Here is a 25,246-nt window from a genome sequence, read left to right as displayed (position 1 = left end):
TTCTACATACTGGTGTATTAACCATTACAGAAACATAAAAAAGGTACATAACATAAACATAAATTAGGTGGTGGTCTAATACTTTTATTATACACTGTATATTTCTCCTGTATAAATAAACACTGAACATTGACACTGGACTGGTAAAGATTTCATCAGACTAACTGGTGATGTCAGAACCAGGAATGACATCACCAGGTGACATAAGGATGAGGTCATCACCTCTGACCTGGTGTGACTCACCTCGGTCTTTACCATACATACATCCACACAGTCTAGGCTGTAGCAGTTTATGATATACAGTATGTGAACGTACGTGATGATGTAGGCCACATGATTATATGATATCATATTGTGCTGTGAAAAGTGCGTTGTGACTCAATTTAGATTTGACTTTATTGAGTCCACACAGAGGAAATTCACTGGTTACGGCAGCAAAAGGTCACAGGTAAGCGACACACACAAAATAATCCATACATTATTACTAGTATTATTGAGGTATTTGCATAATATTTTCAATAACATATGGGTAAATGTGCTATCTGATATGAAGAAAATGAACATACAATAAATTAAACTATAATTCTTATCTGGCCTAAAATCAAATATTGTAAGTGACACACCACTGCTGAATTAAAATAACGGATTTCATGGATCCAATGTTGGAAAATCTATCTATCGATCGAATGAAATGAAATAAGGAACAAATACAATAATAGATAGTTGCAGCCTCAGTAAAAATAGCAGCAGAATGACTAAAACATAAGCATCCAAACAAATACTGTGGGCTATTAGTTTGAAAGTCTGTCCCGGAAGCGCGGTGCAGAGTGCGCGTGCGTTGACGCAGCCTCGGCTCTCAGCCCCTCTGTGTGTCTCTGTCCCAGTGTTGCCATTCCGACGCACGTCCCTCGCAGAGGAGCAACAGCCGCGCGGAGTTGATGAAAGTGGACTCGAGTGATTCTCCTCCGGACTCAGCGCCGGTGTCCTCAGCACCAGCACCCTGTCCCTCCCCCTCTGTGCAGGACGGACATGCTCTCTCTCTCTGCGTGGACACGGGCTCGCTGTGGGTATAAAGTCTGATAGAGAGAGAGAATGAGAGTGAGAGAAGACGCGGTGTAGCGCGCGCCTGGAGCAGGAATAACGGGACTCTGTGTGTGTGTGTGTGTGTGTGTGTGTGTGTGTGAAGGCAGAACCCAGACGCCCTCGGTTTGTGCGGAGGACTGTGGTGGAGGAATGGGGCGGTGAGAGCCTCACTCACTCATCAGTGAAGACATGAGAACTGGCAGAGGAACAATTTGAATCTCCATCCAGCAGACGCGTCCAGTCTCCTCCTTTATTCATGTTGCAAAAGCCTGTTTTATGACAATGGATTACTTGCTGTGGATGTGCAGCCTCATTGTCCCCGTGGTGCTGGCTGTAGAAGGTACGTCGATTTACATTTTTTTTACCACTGTACTTTCTGTGGGTGAACAATGGGGCTGCTGCATGGGATGGAATTTAAACATACTATTGTTTGAATAAAAAAAGCCAGTGACTCAAGCGTTAACACAAAGAAACCAGTGTGCAGAGAGAGAGAGACTGAGAGAGAGACTGAGAGAGAGAGAGAGAGTGGGCTACACTACACGCTGGCTATTATTTAATGTGATGATTAAAACCCTGCTGGGATCAGCGCGTCACATCATCTCCAGCAGCACAGCAGTGACTGAACCTGTTCTCCATGTAAAAAAAAAAAAATCAGATTGTTAAACAGGACTCGCGTTCATGTTTCATGTTTGTCTTAATTAAAGCTGGTAATAATAGTAATGATGAGGATGAGGAGGCACCGCTCTGCTAAACAGGCAAATCCACTGAGCATCAAATTGCTCTGTGGATGTACTAGTGTGTGTGTGTGTGTGTGTGTGTGTGTGATGACATCCCAGTGCTTCCAATGCGGCTGAAGGACTGCCCTGTTGCTATTGTCCCTGTTGTTGTCACACCCACAAGCTGAGTGAGGATGCCCACTGATCCACTGATCCTCCTCAGAGGTTAGATCCACAGCAGCAGAGCAGAGCAGTGAGGGGCGTCCCCTCGTCCTCCTACTCTTTCACCTCCTCCTCCTCCTCCTCCTCCTCCTCTACTCTCACTGTAAAACACAAATACACTGGCTCGCCCTCGTATCATGCATGTCAAAGCGTTTAAACCTGCTCTTGGGTTCAGCCACACCAGAGCTGTGTGGCTCATACGCACACAGACCAGACCAGACCAGAGTCTGGGATCGCTCCCGGCTCCTGAGGCGCCACAGGGACACGCATGTGGAATATATTAAAACGACAAGTGTGAATTAAAGGTCAATGGCTTAACAAGTATGCAGCAGTCCCCAAAGCGCTCTCCATCAATCTGAGGGAGAGAGAGCTGCTCCAGGGGAAAAAAGCCCACCCTCATCCACCACTGCTGCTCCCCACCCAGAGGCTCCTCTCTGAGCTGTAGCTACATGTCTGTAGCCGTCCCTCCCTCCCTCCTTCTCTCCCTCCCTCCCTCCCTCCCTGTCCAATCTGCCTCTCCTGGACTGTGGCCAGTCTGATCCCTCATCAATTCTGGTGTCAGCAAGTAAATCAATGCAGCGGCAGCAGCAGCCCTTCAAGTCCCACTGGGCTCTGACGACATGATCGTCCCCGTTTCCCCCGGCCTCACTAACTGTTACTCAAATCTCAGGGGTTAACTAATGTTTGTCCTCTGAGGATAAACATGAAGGGCACATCATCGGATGACTTTAAATGGAAAAGTGAGGCCTTGTTTTTTTTTTCACATGTCATTATTTAGCTGCTTACTCAGTGGATTTCAACACATGGCTTGCATCTGAATGTTTTCTCGCGCTGGCAACCGTTAGCGCATGTATGATGCGAGCTGCTGGACTCTGCAGCTGAATTGTGTGCTTATTTACAAAAAGCTACAGTGATGACTTATCTCCAGTTCACACCAGCACGCTGCAGTAAAAGCCTCAGCGGGCGGTGACACTTTTATGCTAAATTACTTCCATTTACAGCCAGTGTTTACTGTACTCTTATTTTAAAAGCTCATAAAGTAGACGGATGACCACTCGGATAGCGTTTTATAAAATAATCTACAGGATGTTTCTGCGTGATAGTGGAACAGAGAGCTTCATTTACATTTTGGCCGCTTCCTCTACATGGGAATATCAACATGAATAATGATTCGCCGCAGCCTGGACTGAGATTGAATCAGTTCATTGTGAGGCCGTGTCTTCACCATGTCACCTATAGGAATCTCAACTGCCATGTTTGAAGCTTCCAGAATGGTGAGATTCTGTGACTCGAAATTCACAGACGTCACCTGCAGCCAGGATCATCTAATTTCCTCTAAAGTGGAACATATTTTAAAACGTGGACATCATGTTCTTTTGACAAAGTAGCGACTGAGAACATTGTAAATCAAGTGAAAAGTAGGCTCATTTTCCCTTGGACTTCCATTTAAACTTCTTTTTTACAACTAGTTATTTTTGGGGTTTTTCTTGGCAACTTTGGCATTGGCATCTTCAGGAGACATGGAAGACTATGTCCACTTTTAAATACAGTCAACGCGGCGCGGACGCAGTCTCGTCTAAAAGTCTACATTGAGACATTGAGGCGCAGCTCAGTCTGAGACATCGTCCATTTTTGATTTTCTGTACAATGATGTTCCTGAAACACATAACCTAGTTGCTGCAGGCGCTGGTGCCAATCCCAGCTGACATAGGGCTAAATGGCTGGGAGACAAACAACCATCCACTCTCGAACTCACACCTACGGTCAATGTTGAGCCAGCCTATTCAAATGGCGGTCCGTGGGCCACATGCGGCCCATAACTGACTTCTTTGTGGCCCAGTCTGGAGAAGAGGGTTTGAGAGAGTTGACTAAAGAGACACTTTTCACTGTCCCTCAAAGATTCTTACTTACATTCCTACAGTAGCACTGACCGTGAATGCAACACTCTGATAGCATCTAACAGCCTGATAGTTTTGATAGAATTGATCGTTCTTTTGTGTTTTTAGATGTTTTTGAGTCGTATATATAGAGAGAAACATTTTAATAATTACTCGATCGTCAACTATTTTGAAAAACGATTAATCGGTTTGAAGCTTTCTTCATGATTAAAACAAGATTTCGGCGTCCTGAGTGGAGGTCACATGCTGTGCGGTTTCATCGTAAAACCCTACTTTCAAGCGGAAACATAGATTCAAACTGAGCGTCACCCTTGACTTTGTTATCACTTTGCTTCTATGAAGAGGCATTAAAATGTTAATGAACTTTGGCTTCTCACATGAGCTCAGAAGTAAAGTTCGTAGGTTGTTTTATCGTCCTTCGATCACTGGTGAGGATGTTTGCCTGTTAATATTTCATGTGTTTGCTTGTTGGCAGAGAGTGTCGGTGTAGTAGAAGGCGAGGCTTTGCTTTCATCGTACAGTCTCTCTCTCGCTCACAAAGTGAATAAAACATTAGCATGTGTGAGCTCCCAAAGAGCATTGACGATTCGGAGTTGTGTGGCATTTAGGCTCTGGCGGATGATCAAAAAAAACCAAAAAAAAAACAGTAAATGCCATGGGTGGTGATGCTCTAAAGTTCTCTCTGCAGCATTGTTTTTACCCCAGGGCAAATATCTCCACTGCTGCTGTAGTTTTATGGCAGAGGGTGGGGATGGGGGATTTTTCTGAATTTGAGTTATAGGCGATCTCAAAGGCGTTGTAAATCCACTCTGGAACAAATGGGATCTTTTTTCGTCTTAACTGGTTTCTGGGATTTAGTGAGTTGATGATAAAACACTCTGGTGAAGATAGTCCTCGTCAAACAACAGCAAAACCCCTTTTTTTCCATTGTGTAATTTTAGTGTCTCAGAGCTTGGATGGTGACATCCCCCCGCTGCTGTGCTGGATATTAATGAACACTATAGACTCTTTCACACTGAAATTTAAGCCTGGGTGAACCTACTGAAAAAGGCTTAATGCCATTTCCATAACCAGTGGTTATTCTGTTCTGTTGCTTTGTGCTGTGTTGTGTTCCTTTTTTTTGTTTTATTCTCCTCACTTTTGTGTGCTGTCTGTGTGTGAAGTATGACGTCACGTTATGCAATGGAAACAAAATGAATCGAAGGCAGAAAAAACAACAGCAGCAGCAGCAGCAGCAGCAGCAGCAGCACAGTGGAGCCCAGTGACACCACTACAGTAGTTTGTGTGTTTTACTTTGGAAAAACGAAGGTTGCATTGGAAATGATGCTGGGATTTGAATTTGTCGGTCACAATCTCGATTAAACTTAAACCCGGGACGGTTTTCACCAGTGGGAATATTCATAATCTGCACTCTAGGATCACAGGTGTCAAACTCAAGGCCCGAGGGCCACACCCAGCCCGCCATGCAATTCTATTCAGCCCCGCCAGAGATAAGATGTTATGTCTCATGCTTTTTGAAAACACAGAGCCAAACCAGGGGGCGGGCCGACAGGGACGCTTATAAGGGGTCTCAGCTCCTCGTTTCTCTTTTAGCTTTGTGCCTCCAGTAAACATTATTGAGATGCATGTGACTACAGGCCAGTATGTGCTGTTCCACTGAAATACAGCAGAGGAGATCAGATAAACACAGATGGAAATGAACAATCATTTGTGCTGAACATTTTGATCATCTGGTCCAGGATTTTTCTGCCCCCCCCCACACACACATTGAGTTTGACAGCCCTGCTCTAGGTCAAAGGTTCGTGGCGTGTTGCACAGGAAGTCTCGCTCACATGAACTTGCAGATACTGGATGGCCACACTGTTGCCCCTGCATGTGCCTGGTGTGAGGAGCCGCCTGTTAAAAGGAGCATCAGCACAAACCTGTGGTTAGTTGTGACTGAGTGATTCTGCCTCTGTTGCCTCGGGGCAGCAGCAGCAGCAGAGGCGAGGGATTAGGAGACCAACTAGATCAGACTCCCACGGGAAGGACAGGCTGGATCCATGGATCACTGGCAGCGAGTAGTCCGCGAGTGTTCACTCAGCTGTGCGCCTCCCAGAGCACAGTGTAGCTGAGCAGAGACAACAGCCGCTGATTTCACTGATTAGTTCCTTCTCTCCGGTTCAAGTCGTGTTAATCAGTGAAACAACCTTGCTTGCAGACCAACATTTGGACTCGACAATAGACGTTATTCACTGCTGTCGCCCGCATGCTTCTGCGCACAAGTCTAAGACAGAGAACGCGACGTGCCAGTAATTGTGCCTGCGTTCATGTTCAAAGGTCTGTCAGTTAATGCACATTTTCTTTCATGAAATTCTTGCATAAAAGACACTTATTAAATGAAAATGACATTTCCTTTGTCAACAGAGATTGAGGCACCACACACTTCTCCCCATTTAAATTAAAGTGATTTATACTTTGTGCAGCACTATTCATCTGTTTATTCCAACCCACCAACCACTCTTTATTTCTTAAAAGGCTTATTTGTGTATAGAATATTTCTCTTCCACACTATAAAGACCAATGCACAAATTCCTGCTGCTCCTCCTGAAGGAATGATGAAGTGACTATGAGTTAAATATGATTAATTAATGCTTAATGGGTTGTCTCTTAATGACTGTTAATTTAAATACTTCATAAGCTAATATGCTGCCAAATTAGTGAGGATGAAGTTACATAGAAAAGTACTTTCCAGTGCCATGGGTTCGATCGGCTCAAAAGCGGTTTTCACTTTGGAAAATCAGGTCCTGACATTTTAAGGAGTATGTTGTCGTGTCTGGTTTATGTCTGCAGGAGGCGGACAGTTCTCATATGGACTCAAAATAGGTCCGGAACCGCTTTTGTGTCTGAAAGTGAATAAATTCAAACATCTACATGTTCAGAAATAGAATCCGTTCAATTGCCAAGTAGATATTAACATACAGGGAATATGCTTTTGTGTTTGGTGTGAACATTGGAAAAAAAAGCAGTTACTGCACAAGAATGAACAAAAGCACACAATACAATATAAATGTATATATAGAGAGAGTGTATAAGAGAAGAATACAGTATAGTATAACATTTGTGCATCTGTGTATACGATGTTGTTGGTATTTAACTTGAGATAATGTTCGTTGTGATTTGGCGTCATACAAATAAAATTGAGTCGAATTGAAAGTGGCGAGTGTTAAATATGACTTTTTATTTATTTATATTTTTTTACTGCTGGTGTTTTAAATGCATTGTGAATGTAGAGCTGAACCAAATTTAAAATCAGCAAAAGGCTTCAATTGAATCATTCTGGGTTTTTTGTTGTTGAAGGGAGCTGCAACAATAAGTCGATTGTTAATTGGTCAATTAACGACTAAATTAAGTGTCTACTATTTAGACGGTTGATTAAGATTTTATTTATTAATTAAAAAACTAAATAAATAAAAAAAAGGCAGATTGTTAAATGTGAAACGACAATAAGTGCAATTATTTTGACTGAAATTACAAATGAGATGTACTTATTGTCATTTTTATTTGAATAGCATATATTTAAAATGATGACTGTGTGATTCTTCTTCTTAAATGGTAAAATGGTCATTTTCCCACACATTTCAGTGTGATCTGAAAATTGCACGAGGCTGTATTGCGATTTTGATAAAATATCGATTCATTGTTCAGCCCTTCACTGTTTGCACATGTTGGAAACAACGGTTATTATTATTTTGATGTTGTCATACAGTGATGGTTCATTTTCTTTGAAATCCATAACTGACGCTTGCCTTAAAAAAAAACCTACAAATTATAATTACTATAGACTTCACCAGTGTTCAAATGCACGTCATATCTATTCACAAGAACCTGCGCAAATCCCTCAAGACAAATTATAAACAACCAATCATGTCATGTCATTGAGTGACTCCATCATTTCTTGATGATGAGAATCAGGAATTAATGATACACTCTGCTCTATTTCTTGATTAATAGTCACACAAATCACGCCGCTGCCGCCGTTGCTGTTGTTGTTGTTGTTGTTGTTCATCATGTTTACTTGCTTTCTTGCCAAAAGTTAGATGAGAAAATTGAAACCATGATTCTCGAGTACAAAGCCACAGGCATCAGCTGGTTAGCTGAGTGTAAAAGCTTCAGGGGGGAAAACATCTAGTCTTGTTTTTGCGTGAAAGCATGAAGTAGGAAGAGCCGCTACTTTCTTTTGCTTTTAATGAGAACCGTAGTGTGGATGTGACCACATGAAACCGTATCATGATGAGCGCTTAAGTCTAGTATGATCGCTGCCTCTTTGCAGCCTTAAATTTAGATTCTCTCGCCTCTCTGTGGCACACAGTTGAAAACCACAGATGCAATTCATCCTGTGGGATGTACAGATCACACTTCATTATCTGTCATCCTCTCAGAAGAAGAAAAGCCATTGTGGTTTCACTAATGAACACAAAGCACAGATTGTAAACACGGCAGCACAGCTCCAGCTCAGCCGCCACAGATGGACCAGTGATCTCGTCACTCAATCAAACAACTTTTATTATTCTCACACTAAAGCCAAGGACGTGCTGTACTGTAACTGCGCTATTTCCCGTCTTTAAAAAAGGGGAAACATCAACTGTTGACATCACGGGACCAGAACAAAGCCACGAGTGCCACTGCCGCTCTTCACAGGACATATTTGTTTTCCCTCTCGCGCCCTCCTTTAGCACCGCTATCAACGACTTGTGAGCAAATGGTGCACAGCAGGCGTCGTGTCATTGAGCCTTCGTGAGGAAAGTGTAACTGTTCCAGTAATTATGCGCTAACAACAGTGGAGCAGTGAGAGCCAAACACGTCCACAGCTGTGAGGAGTGGCTTTACCTGAGGTGTTATTGAAGCCACAGCCACTCAGGTGACAGCTGACCGACAGTCTGGCACAACAATGTCCACCGATCCCACTGTTTATTCTGAGGTCCCTCTGATTGTGTGTCTGGCTCGCACCTCAGCGCGAAGTCGTAAATGTGGAGCTGGGTGAAGAAAACACAACGCGCGTCACGTGCGAACTGGTGTCACATTGCTGTCACTTCTCGGTGTTCAAGCTTTCCCCCAGATTTCCATGTGCAAATATGATCTCTGTGAACCAGTTTCCTGCTGATGAAGTATTTCCCGCTCTTGGAGGATGCTTTGTTCTTTGTTCCACAAATGAATTTAGAAAGAAGTGCTGTTGAGAGTGCCAGACACACAAGGAGAGAGAGAGAGAACGCTTTAATTAGGCATCATCACCGATAGATGCCGTGATTGTCAGAGCTTTCACCGACTGAATATATGTAGGTGGAGGTTATGAATGATGAGAACGTTTTTATTTTTTTAACCTGGATCCTTTTATCAAGCAGCGAGAGAGCGTGCGTGTGGTCTTTAACCATTTGCAATCATGTCGTTTTTCTTCCACACACCATTTAATTCACATTTGTCAACCTTCCTCCTGCTTCTCATTTGCAGAAACCCTTATGGACAGTCGGTGGGCAACCACAGAGCTGGCATGGACCACGTTCCCAGAAAGTGGGGTGAGTTCATGTGTATTTGTGTGTCTTATTCGTTTTGTAGTCCTTTTTTTTTTTTTTTTACATTTTGTTCCACTGGGTTGTTAATAGAGCCCAGTCTGCCTTAAACAACACACCTCCTACTGTTTTATATCTGTATTTGTGCAGCGTGTGTGTGTGTTAGCTTTCTTGGATACTAAAAAGCAAATGAGAAACACAATGTGTGATATTTTGTAAAAAAGACAAAAAGAAAATGCAGTTTGTTTGTTTTTCCACAGCGAAGACAATGACTGAGGTTTAACAGTGTGCACAGCAGAATCTGTGCATATTGTACTTCAGACAAAAGAGCAAAGATGCAGATGCGCGACACAAATCCCTGCAGCGTGTCAGGACTATGAGGTTGGCTCGAGCAAGCATGCCTCCCCAGGAGAGAGCCTGATAATTGAAAGCATGTGTCTGTGTCTTTTATAATATGGGCCCAAGAGTACATTACAGGCAGAAATTAAGGTATTCAGTTGATACCCCCTATAGGAATGGTGAGAAAATAAAACAACATGAATTTGACCCCAGGGCTAACTGCCTGACAGACCTCCCCCACTCCCGGCCAGTGTAATTTGTCTTCGCTACATGAGCGCAAAGTCAGTCAATGGAAATGCTGGGTTTCCATGGAAACGATCTTCGGCAGCAACAGCTCCTTCCTTTCCCCCCAGAATGGCCGGCTTTGAATGTCCCAGCAACCATGAAGTCATATGTCAGGACTGGCGAGGCAGCCCCTCTCAGCCCATACAATTATCATATTTGTCAGATGGTGCATCAACGTGTTGCTGGTGATTTACGACACCTAATGCTGACTCCTGGGCTCATCGTTTGGGAATAAATTGCACAGGAACTCCGCGACGTGAGATGAGTTATGCATTATTTTCGTCCAGTTGAAATAATCAATTTGTGCAAAGCTCATTTGTTATGGAAATGAAGCATTCAGTCCAGGAGGGAATTAGGATAAAAAAAAAAAGATTGACTTCTCACAAGGTTATTTCCAAATGGATTAAATGTATTGACCAATGAAGCCATTAATCACAGCCTGTAATGTTAGTTAGTTACCACATACAAAGGCCAGTGGAATCAACAGATGAAGTCAGAGGCTGAAATCACGTTTGACTTCAAGTATCTATTTTTAACGTTGCACGACATCAACAGTCGTGGCAACAAATGCAAATCTCCGCTCTCAGGCTATATCTGTCAACACCAGGGAATACATGTCATATCTATACGTAGGCTGAAGTGGACGGAAGAGCTTCTGCAGAGCAATCACCCTGACAGCTGCACGTTTAGATTGTCATTTTAATAAGTAACTCACTGTTTGCATTATACATGTATGAGCAATGTTTCCATTAAAAATGTACAGTCTGACAGGCTCGCGTTCTCCCGGCAAATAATACAAATTCACATGTTACAGAAGCAGGAACTCTCCTCCGCCTCAGGGCACGTTTGTAGTTTTTGTCTAATTTCTACATGGATGACGTCCGACAACCTCCAAACTGCAAACGCGCGTGTTTTAAAGATGCAATAAGCAACATTCTGCTATTCTGCTAACTTCTTAAGCAGAGAGTGAAGGTGTTTCTTTCTTTGTTACTGCAGGTAACGCCAGACACTGTGTACATATGCCGGGTTCAAATTAGAGAGAATAAACAACAACAAATAGTAGATTTTGGTGACTTTCCGTTTTTTGGGATATTTATGAGGGAAAAACATTAATACTGTGCCACTAGGGGGACTCAGCATCTCTCTAGTCATTATGTCCCCATTTTCTTACATATCAATGTAAATCCCTGCCACTGTCTCTTCCTTTCTTACAGTCCAATTAAAACAGGGCTTTTAAAATACAGGTAAACACATTCGACTGACCAAAGTGGGACTAACACAGATAGATAATGCAGGTTCGAGCCAATTTACTATTGCATGTGTATGTGGCTCTGTGCATGCTCCACAGTTCCTGTCCCTGGGCTTTGACTCCTGGGACGTAATTGAGCAGAAGACGAAAACTTCAAGAAAAAATGGACTGGGGCATTTTTGGACGGAAGGAGACAAAATAAATGCTTTGTCTGCCTAAAAAAAATTTATATTTTTAGTTTAGTAAAATAGACGCTGACACTTTTAGACGACGGCGTGGACGACACACTTGATGAATCGATTCTCCACTACAAGACAAGAACAGTAGTCCAACCTCAGCTCGACATAATATGTGTGTATAAAAACCGTACTGAGTGTCGTTCTGTTGTTTCCACAGTGGGAGGAGGTCAGTGGCTATGACGACTCCATGAGCCCAATCAGAACCTACCAGGTGTGTAATGTCCGACAGCCCAATCAGAACAACTGGCTGAGGACGGACTTTATCCCCCGGCGGGGCGTCCTGCGCGTCTACGTGGAGCTCAAGTTCTCCGTGCGTGACTGCGCCAGCATTCCCAACATCCCCGGCTCCTGCAAAGAGACCTTCAATCTGTTTTACTATGAGTCGGAGGGCGACACAGCTACAGACACCAGCCCTCTGTGGAGGGAGAACCCCTACGTGAAGGTGGATACTATTGCCCCAGATGAGAGCTTCTCTCTGCTCGAGGCGGGCAGGATCAACACCAAAGTGCGCAGCTTTGGCCCGCTCTCAAAGCAAGGCTTCTACCTGGCCTTCCAGGACCTGGGCGCCTGCATGTCTCTCATCTCTGTCAGGGTTTTCTTTAAGAAGTGCTCCACCACCATTGCCAATTTTGCTGTCTTCCCAGAGACTGCCACTGGGGCAGAAGCCACTTCTTTAGTCATCGCTCCAGGCGCCTGTGTGACGAATGCTATGGAGGTGTCCGTCCCTCTCAAGTTGTACTGCAACGGGGATGGCGAGTGGATGGTTCCTGTGGGCTCCTGCACCTGCGTCGCTGGATTCGAACCCTCGTCAGACGGCACCCAGTGCCAGGGTATGTGTGTGCGGAACAGGCATTTGGACCTTTATTTAACCAAGCCTTCTTTATATGCTCAGTGCAAGTCACCTCAGTCTGTGCCCTCTTCTCTGCATTTATTGTGTGGCTCCTGAGGGGGGTGAAGGAGGGTGGAGGAGAGTATGAATTAATGAGGTGTTGCAGCGAGGAGCAGCATACAAATATTGTGAGAGCAGAAGAGGAGGGAAAGAAAGATAGCAGGAAGCTACTGAACAGAAAGCCAGTAGATGTGCGCGAGGAAAATGCAGATAATGGACGTCCAGAGCAGAGAGATATTAAGAGAGATTGTGTGAGTTAAGAGGTGTGAATAGCCAAAGATGGGAGGGAAATAGCAGCACAACAAGAATTAAAGAGGAGGGGGTGACACTGGGAGTCAGAGACAGACAAGCGAAGCCTCTCCTCACCTGAGTGTGAGAAATAGTGTCTCACATGAGCTCATTCGTTGCCATTCGGCAGCTCAAGGTTAAAAGCTTGTCTGACAAAAACCTCTGTAGGGCTTCAGCCAGTGGTTGCAATGAGGAAGTGTAATTTCCTGCGTGGCCTCCTGTTAGTTAATCTACAGATGGCCATGCTCATTAACACCATTCAGACCAACGTGAGCCAACACTGCTACACCAGCATTAATCACTCAGACATTTCATTTCTTACCTCGGCCGCGCCACACGCTCACTCGCTCGCAGCCAAACACAGCACGCGTCGGAGAAAAGGGGGAAACATTAGTGGATCAAAAACGGCAAAATCATTGTGGCCTCCAAAGAGGTTAATGGATTGGTGCGAGACAGTGGCTTGATTCAGCGCCCTCTCCAAGAAGAAGCAAGGAAAACAAACAAATAAAAGAAAATCACGATGCACTGTGTAATAGAGAAGACATAAATCAGCTGAGAGAGTGTAGAGCCTAAAGGTCTTTGTGAATTATGAGAAGGGGGAAAAAAAGCAAAAAGCAACGCACACTTCCATCTTCTTTGTTGTGTCTTTAGAGCTACAGTGTGGGGCCGGGAGCTCTGCTGATTTTCCTAGAAGTGCCATTGTTGGGAATAAGGGTGTAACTTGAGTTCAAAGCAAAAGACCACTTAGCCTAACTAGTTAATCACACTCTCTCCCTCACTGACTGGCTTTTTACGAGCCCTCACGCTGACGGGACAGATGTTTGCCAGAGACCCCACTTTTACACCACCCGGTAGGAATGTGGGAAACAGTAAAACATGGTCCTCTGGAGGCAGATAGATCCAGACCTTTTGCTGCTAATCCCCTTTTTCTGAATCCGTCTTTATGTCGAGGCTTATGTTAGTTTATCCTTAAGACGTGATATCAGCAGATCTTCGGTGCGATGCTGTGGAATGCAAATGAATGGCTCGGACGCGACGTGGAAGGTTGCGCTAACTTTGTGTGTTTGTCTAATTACTCTCTGCTAATTTATGTCTCGTCTGATGCCCGTTCGTTTGCATTGATTTATTAACTCATTATGGCGCTGCTCTGCATGCATGTGAAGGGTTTGTTTGTATTCAGCGGTGCGGTTTTGGAGAGCTGAGGACTGGACAGACACTGATTGATGGCTTTTGGGTGTATCCCTCCTCTCAGAAGTTCTCCATCCCTGTTTGCCTGACAACACCAATCTCCTGTCAGCAGTCCATCTGCATCGCGCTCCTCCTTTACCTACCTCTCCAACATGAAACTTAGCCGTTATCCAGACTGTTTTTGGGGGGAGATGAATGAAATTCAATTATGAATGAACGAATGCAAACGTACAGATAAAACCCAGACGCTCAAGCGTTCACCATTTGTCAGAAGCACATCAACATTTGTCACACTTGTCCTTTCGATAAGTAACACAGAATCGTGTCTTTGTTTTTCTCTACTTTCTCTACTTTCACTTTCTTTCTCCCTATCTCATCCAGCTTGCTTCCCCGGAACTTTCAAATCGAAGTTTGGGGAGGGAAACTGTACCCCCTGCCCGGCCAACAGTCGCACCAGTGCTCGAGGAGCCAGCATTTGTCCCTGTCAGAATGGTTTCTACCGCGCTGACAGTGATCCTCCTGACTCTACCTGCACCAGTAAGTCATCGTCTACTGCACAAACAAGACAAAGTAAACCTTGTGTGTTTGGGTGAGTGTGCAGCTGAAGATTTACCTGCTTCTTCCCCTTTTTTTTTTTTTTTTTTATTTAGACATTACACTTGGCATCTTGGTCATAGCTTGGTTATCAAATCCTCCCACACTGCGGAGTGTCTCTGCGCACTGGACTGCGTTGTCACTCAGTGTTAACGCAGCGCGACACCACTGGTTTCCTCTTAAATTGCTCATGCTGCTGCATGCACTTTTACTGCAGGCAGACAGAACTCAGAACACACCTGACACCAGGAGATGTAAAAGAAACTATTGTCGGCTGATCGCTACTGTTGATACCGAATCATTTAAAATAGCAACAGCCAGTTGGAAAACGGGTGTAACTTTCTCCCTCTGATAACCATGGAGATTTTCAGCTGAATTAGATTAAATTTAAAACACCGTTATCTTTCCCCCAAAGGGCCGGTTCACGACAAGTGTGAGAGAAAACAAAAGTGCGCCGACAATTTATTTAGAACTAGAAAAACTAGAAACAAGGAAAATGTAGCATAAATAAAAATATAATGATAAAAAAAGTGCTCTATGTGTTACATTAGAAAAGCATACTCAGCATTGGATGAGGTGAAAGTGCAAATGCATTCATAAAAACTAAACAAACACTTAGTTGCATGAGCAGTGCCCCTCACATGACATGACCTTAATTGTCAGTCTTATAAATCTACATATATCTTTGGTGTTTATTTATTTTATATACAGCCTTTTTATTCATTTTTAAAACAATTTTGACCAGGATTTTTTGTTCCATGTTGGTAATTAAGTATTTCACAATGCACAGGAGTGGGCCACACGGTGGTATAGTGGTTAGCACTCTCGCCTTGCAGTGAGAAGACCCGGGTTCGAGCCCCGGTTGGAACAAGGGCCTTTCTGCATGGAGTTTGCATGTTCTCACCGTGTGTGCGTGGGTTCTCTCCGGGTACTCCGGCTTCCTCCCACAGTCCAAAAACATGCAATGTGGGGATTAGGTAAATTAGACACTCTAAATTGACCATAGGAGTGAGTGTGAGAGTGAATGGTTGTTTGTCTCTGTGTGTGGCCCTGCGATGGACTGGCAAACTGTCCAGGCTGTACCCCGCCTATCGCCCGATGTAGCTGAGATTGGCACAGCACCCCCCACGACCCTCTGGTGGAGGATAAAGCGGTTAGATGATGACTGACTGACAATGCACAGGAGTATTATATGTTATAAAAGATGAAAAACGCTGGCGTTTATCATCTCAAAAGTGTGTAACTGAACTAAGTTGTTCGGTTCATTGTTGCAGTGCTTTGTTAATATTTTAAATGTAAATTGTGTGTGTGTTTGGGTGAATGTAGTCTGTAGTCTAATCTTGTGTGGCTGACTGCAACATCCATGCACATTCTGCATGGACAGGCCTGTGAGAGAAGCCCCAGCAGTTGTGCTGATGGAGAGGGACATGTGCTGTCTTGACTGCGTAAAATTACCCCCCCCCAGGGCTTTTTTCACCACGCTAAATGACACACACACACACACACACGGCCTGCAACTGTCTTCCCGCAGATCCTCGTCACAGGAACACTGTGGACTCTGACATTGACCAGTGCTCAAAGACATGCGGGCAGGGACTCAAGCATCACCTCTGAATAAACACGCAAAAACACTCTCTCTCACACACACACACACACATAGAAACACGCGGGCCTGACAGTTCTGTCCCTGAGGTCTGTCAGAGCTTGTGCCAGGCAGTCTGTGCTTTGTGTAAGAAGTGGTCGTGTTGCTCAAGAGAAGCTCAGCCAGTCAATGGCCAGCAGCTTGGACTCAGTGTGTGTTTTAGGTTGGTATCCAATTAGAAGAGCTTCCACTCTGAATTGTGTCTGCCCAATTAGAACGGACAGGGCGAGTGAAGCGCTGCTCCGGGCAAGTGAACCGGCTGAGGAGCTGAAGTCTCCGGCCGGACCCGGCAGTTTCAGCTGACAGACCTTCCTCTCTTCTCACTCCCCCCTCCTCCTCCTCCTCACTCCCCCATCCCTGCTTTGAGCCTCTCTCTTCTCTCTCTGTAATAGGATGAAATGCTGAACCAATCTTTGTCGCCTCCCTCTGTGGTTATCTCACTTTATCCAGGCTTCAAATACACTTCAGTCAAAATGCAGCACAGGTCATTGAGACGAGGTGGCCTTGGGTTATACTGATACTGTAACGTGAATTTCTGTCATGAGTGGATTAGCCGAGCTTCACGAGCGCTGAGTGGAGTTATGCGTAGGAAAGGACATGGGCCACAACTGTAGTGCTGCATAGGACTGAGTGTTATACTAAGCAACATTACATAGTAATGAACCGTTGTCAGGGTTTTTTTTCTCCTGCTACTGCATTTGTTGATTTATTCATTTAGAACCATTTTTTTTTTCCCCAAGTTGTTATGTTGTCAACACATTTCCATGTTTTGTTAGGGGCATGAAAAACAAATAACACATTTATTTGTACATATGGTACAGAAAACAAAAAAAAAAAAGAGACCTTGGAGCCTCCAGGCAAAAGGGACCTACAGGGGCAGACCAAACTGAACCAAAAACAAGGGGGGGGGGTTTCCAACAATGGTGCTTGATGCATTCTTAAATAGATATTTTATGAAAGTGTTGAGGGACGACGATGTAAACGTGTTTTTTTGCATCTGTGCAGCCATCCCCTCAGCGCCTCGCAACGTTATATCCAGCGTGAACGAGACCTCGCTGTCCCTGGAGTGGGAGGAGCCCGAGGACACAGGTGGGAGGAGCGACCTGGTCTATAACGTGGTGTGCAAGAAGTGCCTGCGAGACCGCAGTCCGTGCACGCGCTGCGACGACAACGTGGACATCGCTCCTCGCCGGCTGGGGCTGAGGCTGAGGAAGGTGGTGGTGAGGAACCTGCAGGCTCACACGCGCTACAGCTTCGAGGTGCAGGCTGTCAACGGTGTTTCTGGGAAAAACCCCACGTCACCCAGCTACTCCACAGTCAACATCACCACCAACCAAGCCGGTAAGCAGAAAAACATCTGTCAATGACAGTGAGTGTGTCCACAGACCAAGTTAATTCATAGAGCTGCTCCAATCAATACCTGTTACCATCACAATGAATCAGACTGGTTAGTGGACCCTACGTCTAGTCGATGTCCATGAGTGTAATGAGCTCCCAGTGTCCAGAGCAGTGTTAACACCAATATCATTAAAGTCACAGTCAGTGATGTCATCTTTTGCCTCATGTTTGGCTAACTTCCTGTCTGTTGCTACCATTATGTTCCCCTTCCGCCTTCATATAGACTAGTTCATATTCAAATTATTCAAATTAGTGGGATTTTGTCTTTTTAAAACCCAGGTGAACCTACTTAAATACTAATGTCATACAACACGTGGGAACCCTGTGTTTTGCTCATCTTTTACCTTGGTCCCTCTCTCAGTTGATCATTCAATTGCGCCAACTGATAAAATGAAATGTAAAAGTTCTAAAAAGCAAGGTTTGTGGCTAACAGCTAGACTAATGGCTATGCTCATGGCTGGAATAAATAAATAAATCCGTGCTGTGGTGTGGTGCTGGAAATGATGCTGTAATTTGCATCGCTGTCAGAAAAAGAGCAGATTAAGGAGAAATTGGCGTGTTCACCTGGGGTCTTACATTCTCACTAATGCTGATTTTTATCAAGAGGAATGCCGATGAAGCACAAACCCAGTGGTAAAAACTTGTTTTAACCTTCAAAGGTCTGCAGAACACACACTGAGTGGAGAAGAGATTACTGTCAGGAGTCTTTGTTGACACTGACAACATCATGCCTGAATCACTTGTAAGAACACGTGGGTCAGTTAATGCATTCAGCAGCTTTAATTAACACTGTTAAACAAACTCAGCGACAGCAACAGATGGAAAGTACACTCTCCTTTTCCCGATCAAGTGTAAGAAAGACAGATGACAAGTGAAGTACACATGATGTGTTCAATGTCAACCAGGAGTCACTGACAATGTCACCTTTCAACGTTCTCCACTTAATATTTGCGGCATCATCATCATCATCATCAACCAAACTGCTCTGCCCCTTTCACACACTGTGATTACTCTCCCAGTTAACCTGCATTTAATCCACAGCACTGCACTTTATGGACCCAGGACAATGACTCTCGATTGAGTCACTTTCAGGCCTCACAAATCAATAAACTGCAGAGCGGTGAAGGTGAACCACGTGCTGCTTTTCTTAAACCACTCTGGTTGGAGCGATTTTGAATAATAATGATCTCACGGTGATGGTTTGTCTTTAAAAGAGGGAAAATCCTGGCAAACTCGGGAAGTTGAAGTGATGCTGTGTTCACTCGCCGACCTTTCCAACGTAGTCTGTACTCTCTCTCTATCTCCAGCTCCGTCAGCGGTGCCCACTGTCCATCTGATGCGCTCCACCTCAGACACACTCAGCCTGTCCTGGTTACCGCCCGAGAAACCCAACGGAGTCATCCTCGACTACGAGATTAGATACCACGAGAGGGTAAGCGCTTAACTTTCTTTTTAGCTGTTGCTTTCATGCAGGTCACTGTAACTTATTGACTGTGCAAATCTGTTCGTCCCACATTTTAATGGATGATAAAAAAAAAAAATCAGTATGACAGTGTGACATGTGTGTGGGCCTAAGAGTCTCGACTGTTGGAGAGTATGGGCCCCTTAGACTCAGCAACTGGTGATGCGATGTGTCATCTGTGGTTTCAGGCATTTTTGCCATATGACAGTGTAAGCGGAGTGTCAGACTGGACAGCTCGGGGAAAAATGGGGGATGACATGGACCTAATCAGAGCCTGGGCTGCAGACTGAATGCAACACAGTCTAGCAAGGTTTTTCATAGATTTTAGGGTCTGTTCAAAAATCCACAGAAGACGGCAGGTGTTTTTAACGCTTAAGCAATCGAGAGTCTGGGCGCTGCCCAAATGACTGAAGTAATTTACACTTTAAACCAAGAAAACAAATCAAAACAAAGACATTGTATTATCAGCACTGCATTTCCCTGAAGGCGGCTTTGCTGCTGGATGGCTTTTGTGTAATAAGGAAAACACTCGCCATGTCTGTGTGTATCCTCTCCACCAGCTGGTTCAGACGCTTTGTCTGGATGATGGAGCTTCTAAACTTATTTCAGAGTGAACAAAGACCAGGTTGACCTGCTTCTCTGGCCTGAATATTAAAAGACACATTGAAAGCACTCCCAAAAAAATGTGTGTGTGTGATGCGGACGGGTCCAGAAGAACAGATTTGTCTGTCACAAATAATAATGTATTTCATGCAGCAAGTGACCGGCACGTTATTTGAAAATCATCACAAAACATTTGACAACTACTGTTTTAAGAGTTTTTTTGTTGTGTTATTTGGACTTCAGGGCCAGGCCATGTCACACACTGTAACAGCTCAACACAGTTCAGCCAAGGTGGAGGGGCTGAGGGCGGCAACACCTTACGTGGTGCAGGTCAGAGCTCGCACCGTTGCTGGATATGGACGCTACAGCAACCCCATGGACTTCAGCACCACCACCCTACACAGTATGAACGCCGTCGCCCCCTCCCGCATGCTTCACACTCCCCGTTTGGTGATCTAGGGTTACAGTTGTTTTTTTTTTGTTGTTTTTTTTAATTAGTTGTCCAGCATAATAGCTTTTATGGCCATCTTAATTAGTAGCCATTACAGGAGCTGTTGGTGTTATTTACTCATTTGTTGTGCGTGTTATTTGGTGCAGGTGACCCTCAGAAGTCGGTGCAGGACCAGCTGCCTCTCATCGTCGGCTCGGCCTCAGCAGGTCTGGTGGTCATTGTTGCCTTGGTGGTTATCGCTGTTGTCTGCCTTAAGTAAGTGTTTGATTTTTTTATTACTGACAGCCTGTACTACATGTTGCATTTTGTTAGTCGGGCTCTAAACAAAGAGGCTCATTAAATTTTAACATGCTTTCAGAGTGCATATACTTACTCTTTGGCTTCAGAATGGAGGAGAGAGCTCGGAGTTACTCCGTGTGTGAGGTGGTTCTTTGTGAGACATTAATTTGATGTGCTGTACCTGGAAAGGTTCATGAGTGATTATGTGAATGTGACTTTGTTTATGTGCTGCTTGTTTACAGGAAGCAGCGCAGCGGCTCAGAGCTGGAGTACACCGAGAAACTACAGCAATACAGTATGTTTGTGTGTTCAGCCTGGGAACTGTTGCCTCTGTGGTCATGCCTGTGCAATTAACCAACTGATTCAATCAATTATCTAATCACCTGATGGAGGCAGGAAATAATTTCCCTCTTTGCGCAGAGGAAGTCCCGAGCAGGCGGCTGAAAAAAAGCAGACCCAAGAAGAAAATGGCTGCTAAGCTTATATTACTGCAGCGTTTTCACCTTAAAACTCTTCTCTCTGCTCTCTCAGTTTGCACTGAGAATAATCCAATGTAATGTTTGCATTTAAAATTCAACAAATCAATATAATCACTTTAAAAGTGTCACTTTTTAAGCTGATTTTGATAATGAAAAACTGTCACTGTGGAACATGGGCTAATTGTGTCAGTGTTCTAAGAATTGTCCAGATTTTAGCTTTGTTCTCTGTAAATATAGATACTTCCATTGTGAAACATAGTAAATCAATTCTGCAAAGAGGCTAATATGATACAAATTAGATGAGACAATACGATGCATCTCACCACGCTGCTGTCCCTTTGGGACATTTACCTTGAGCGCAGTGTAGCTGCATCCATCAAGAGGGTCCCAGATTAACACACACACAATCATGCACAATTAAAAATAAATACTGCACTAAAATAATACAATTATGACTTAGCAGAATATCCATCCATTCATCTTCTACCGCTTTATCCTCCACATGAGGGTCATGGGAGGCGCTGTGCCAATCTCAGCTGACATAGGGCAATAGGCGGAGTCACACCCTGGACAGATCGTTAATAGAATATATAATATTCAAATCCGCTCACACCTCTGTGAGCCTGATGTTATCATTACAATTAAAAAGGTACATGATTGAAGCTAACCTTTTCTTTTTTTTTTTCCCCCTCTCAGTTTCTCCGGGTGTCAAAGTTTACATCGACCCGTTCACCTATGAAGACCCCAATGACGCCGTCCACGAGTTTGCTAAAGAGATAGACATCTCCTGTGTGAAAATAGAAGAAGTCATTGGTGCAGGTAAACAGCGCTGTTGTTTTTGTGCAATCGGACCGAGAACAATTCAGGTTAATTAATGATTTATTTGAACAGGCATGTGCCATCAAACCCTGGGGTCTCTTGTATGAGAGAGTCCTCTCTGGGAGAAATGAGTTAGGATTCAGAGAGTGCATGTGCACTGCAGGTGGCCAGGATTGAAGTGAAAATCTTTTGTGTTGCTCTTTCCCCTCTAGTCTGTTTTTTTTCTTCTCTCTCTCTCCAGCGGCATGTTGTGTCCTAATTTCACCTCAAATGACGGTCTGCTCCTGCTCGTTCAACCTCTCTCCCTTTCTGTCTCTTATTCTTTTATTCTTTCCCTCTTCCCTTGTAAACATTTGTACTCAGACACCAAATGCAAAACCCCCAAGTTCCTCCTCGCTCCTCTGTCTCCTTCCACTGCTCCCAGGTTGCACACTAGAATGCTGCGAGCCACTCCCTCTCTCCCTAACATCCATGACCTCTAATCTCCCATCGTTTCCTCGTTCTTTTTCTAATCCTCTCCTGCCGTTGAGGCTGACCCGGAACTCCTTCAAATCAGCTTCACTTCACTCCTGAATCCCGAGTAGTAACATTCCCTTTTCCTGCATTTTTCCCTCCACTCCTCCTCCTCCTCTGTCCTTTCCTCACTCAAACCTTCTCCCTAATCACCCTCACCCCCTCCGTCCCCCACCCCCTGTTTTGTCTCTAACTCCAGGTGAATTTGGCGAGGTGTGTCGCGGGCGGCTTAAACAGTCCGGTCGCCGGGAGATGGTGGTGGCGATTAAGACGCTGAAAGCTGGCTACACGGAGCGCCAGAGGCGGGACTTCCTGGGCGAGGCCTCCATCATGGGCCAGTTTGACCATCCCAATGTGATCCGGCTGGAAGGCGTCCTGACACGGAGCTGCCCGGTCCTCATCATCACCGAGTTCATGGAGAACGGAGCGCTCGACTCCTTCCTCAGGGTGAGCTTGACGGGACGCCGCAACACCTCACTGACAGGGAAAATGTCTCACACAGACAGTCATTCGCCACACCTCTGGGTTAGCGCAATGTTTTCCTCTCTGTAAAACACCCTGGGGCGCTCACTTGCTAAGTGATAGAGATTAAATATGTAATATAACGCCCGAAGACAGGCATAGAGTCTCTGCTTGACGTGACTGAGTGATTCTGACAGGCTTTCCAATACACAAACTCCTGATGGAGCGCTGTCACACTGCCGACCTTTGGGTGGATTTGCTTCAGCGTATTACAGCATCTTTGTACAACTACAGAATGCATTAGTGATCACAGTTTTGGTTCAGACCGCCACCACCTACACAACACCGGGAACAAAGGCTGGATGAGAAATGAGGTGTCACGCGGTACATTTCCAGCTGCGTGGGGGCTTTTACATGTCCTTTACATTCAATGAAATGTGTTTTCTCGCATGGCTGCACTGTGACGGAGTTCACTCTCTCGTCTCTCGTTTGCCTGAATGAGGTTGTGCGGGAGTCAGTGACACAGTGTTGCTTGTGTATTCACTTAATCTTTCAGGGAGATCTTGATTTGTTGCATTAAAAGATTAGAGTTTTTGGGTTGAGTTTTATTTACATGTCTTGATATTGATCAGCTCGCTTTGAAACCTTGTTGTCATATCCTATAATTGTATGTTGATGTCACCTCTAAAACACCTCATGCACTCGATGCCTCCTAACATGAGTTTTTAATGACTTGCTGTGACTGCTGTGGAAAAGCTGAGAATGGAAGTAGCCGTTTTTTAATGGAAGTATATGGGAAATGAGTCTAATACTCACTTGATTTATGGTGTCGGTAAACATTTTAAGGAATTAATGGTCTCAATCACTTGTGTCAGGTCTTCTTCAAAAGAACAAAGTAGGGATGTCCCTATAATTAGAACTTTTTCACTTCCAATACGATACCGATATTGCAGCCTTGGGTATTGACCGATATAGATCCGATACGATATCAGAGCAAATCATACATACTTTAATTGCATATTTTGTAGTGTGGAATGTTAGAATAGGCTTGATCAAGTAATATTACTTAAACAGAGAACAATAGTCAGTAACAGTAGGTATGAGAAAAACGGACCCATTTATTATTTACCAATGGGTTACATACATTTTAACCTTCAACATAAGAATATTTGATTTTTTGCCATGTTAATTTCATACAGTCTATGGTTAATTTCATCAGGAGGAATGTACCAAGTGCTAATGGGGGTGTAGATCACCCCTGTTTCCCAGGTAACAGTGTCTTCAGAGAACACCCCCCTTGTTTTCACTATTTTGGATTAGCCCAACCCACACATGGTGACCCTCACTCGTCCCGCAGGTAAACCCAGAGCCCGAGGGCCTGTATCTCCAGGACACATTTAAAACACAGAAAGCAATTGGCATGGCTGGTTTTTGGGGTATAATTAACAAACGGAGGCTGTTGAAAGTCGACAGGTGGCGCTGGTTTATGAAATAATGTTGTTTTAGCAGCTCGCCTCAGGATGAGCTAGCGTGGTGCTAATGGCTAGCTCGCGCTCGCTGTGCGGCTTCGTAGCCTCTGATTTCAGAGGTTAAAGAAAAATGACAGTAGCGCGCGCACAAACACACACACACACACACACTCTGTTGTGATCGTGTTGGCTCGACATGCAAACAACACGCAGAGCCCACGTGATCAAAACGGGAGCTGCTCCCATTTTGAGGGGAAAATAGATGATAAAACATGGCACATAATATAAGTGGACACTAGTGCGATTGACTGTGAATTTTTAGTTTCAGAAACCGACGTGGTCGCGGTCAAATTGTGACTCTTGACGCTTGAAGATGGGAGTATGTTTTGCAAAAAAAAAAAATACATTTATTTTAAATAAAGTCTACGGATGAGCAAAAAAATAACATGAGGGAGCAGGTCGTGTCCGAGAGCTCTGTTAAAACCTTTGAACGTGATTTGGCCGGCGCTTGTGTTACGTCATAAGAAAACGCAAAACAACAGAATCTCAACGTGTAACACTTCCTCACTACAAGTCAGCAAACTGTGTCTCAGACGAAGCGTCCGCTAACATGTGAGTGCAATGTTAGTAATTCTGTGTTGTGGTATTTGTTGCATTTTATACCCGTCTTTGCACGCACTAAGACAAAAAGCTAATATAATTAAAGGGACAAAACAAAAAAAAAGGTTTTGTGAGTTCATTAAATCTAGTGAACGTTAGAAAACGTGTATTTCTGATGAACTGAAATATCTGTTTTGTTGAATATCTTTGGGGTTTGGCCTTTTGATCTGCAAAAAACGAACAAGAAATTGGAGTTTATCCTTGTGGATGTATCAGCAGAATTTTGATCATGGATTATTTGCAGATCTTTTTTATGCAACTTTAAAAAGATTTCTCTATTTTCTGACGTCATTTACACTCAACAATGACAAGATCAGTCTGGACTATCATCAAATACATGACTTTAATGAATGCATCCGACAGTATATGTTTTTGTTTGATCAATTTAAATTGAGGAAATGCTGTCATGGTTTTATTCACAGAACTCAAAATGAAGTGTAACCTCTTGAATATTTAACATCGCTTCCATAAAT

At 44.2% G+C, this 25,246-nt stretch overlaps 1 protein-coding gene across 2 annotated transcripts in view; it reads left to right on the top strand.

Annotated features, from left to right (window-relative positions):
* The first annotated feature begins 845 nt into the window (after positions 1–845).
* ephb3a (eph receptor B3a) overlaps positions 846–25,246 on the top strand; it is a 36,165-nt gene continuing 11,764 nt past the window's right edge. The window contains exons 1-12 of one of the 2 annotated variants that reach the window (XM_044033555.1): positions 873–1,063; positions 1,187–1,423; positions 9,407–9,471; positions 11,735–12,407; positions 14,324–14,479; positions 17,184–17,519; positions 18,884–19,008; positions 19,885–20,044; positions 20,239–20,347; positions 20,614–20,666; positions 21,547–21,669; positions 22,382–22,629. In XM_044033555.1, the coding sequence (XP_043889490.1) occupies positions 1,360–1,423; positions 9,407–9,471; positions 11,735–12,407; positions 14,324–14,479; positions 17,184–17,519; positions 18,884–19,008; positions 19,885–20,044; positions 20,239–20,347; positions 20,614–20,666; positions 21,547–21,669; positions 22,382–22,629 (2,112 nt within the window). In that variant the 5' untranslated portion in view covers positions 873–1,063; positions 1,187–1,359. Of the gene's footprint in view, positions 1,424–9,406; positions 9,472–11,734; positions 12,408–14,323; positions 14,480–17,183; positions 17,520–18,883; positions 19,009–19,884; positions 20,045–20,238; positions 20,348–20,613; positions 20,667–21,546; positions 21,670–22,032; positions 22,316–22,381; positions 22,630–25,246 lie in introns of those variants that run through there. The other variant, XM_044033563.1, reaches the window with a different exon arrangement.

Source organism: Solea senegalensis, linkage group LG1 (assembly GCF_019176455.1).
Source record: "Solea senegalensis isolate Sse05_10M linkage group LG1, IFAPA_SoseM_1, whole genome shotgun sequence".
Classification (NCBI taxonomy): domain Eukaryota; kingdom Metazoa; phylum Chordata; class Actinopteri; order Pleuronectiformes; family Soleidae; genus Solea; species Solea senegalensis.
This window is presented reverse-complemented; position numbering and strand designations above follow the sequence as displayed.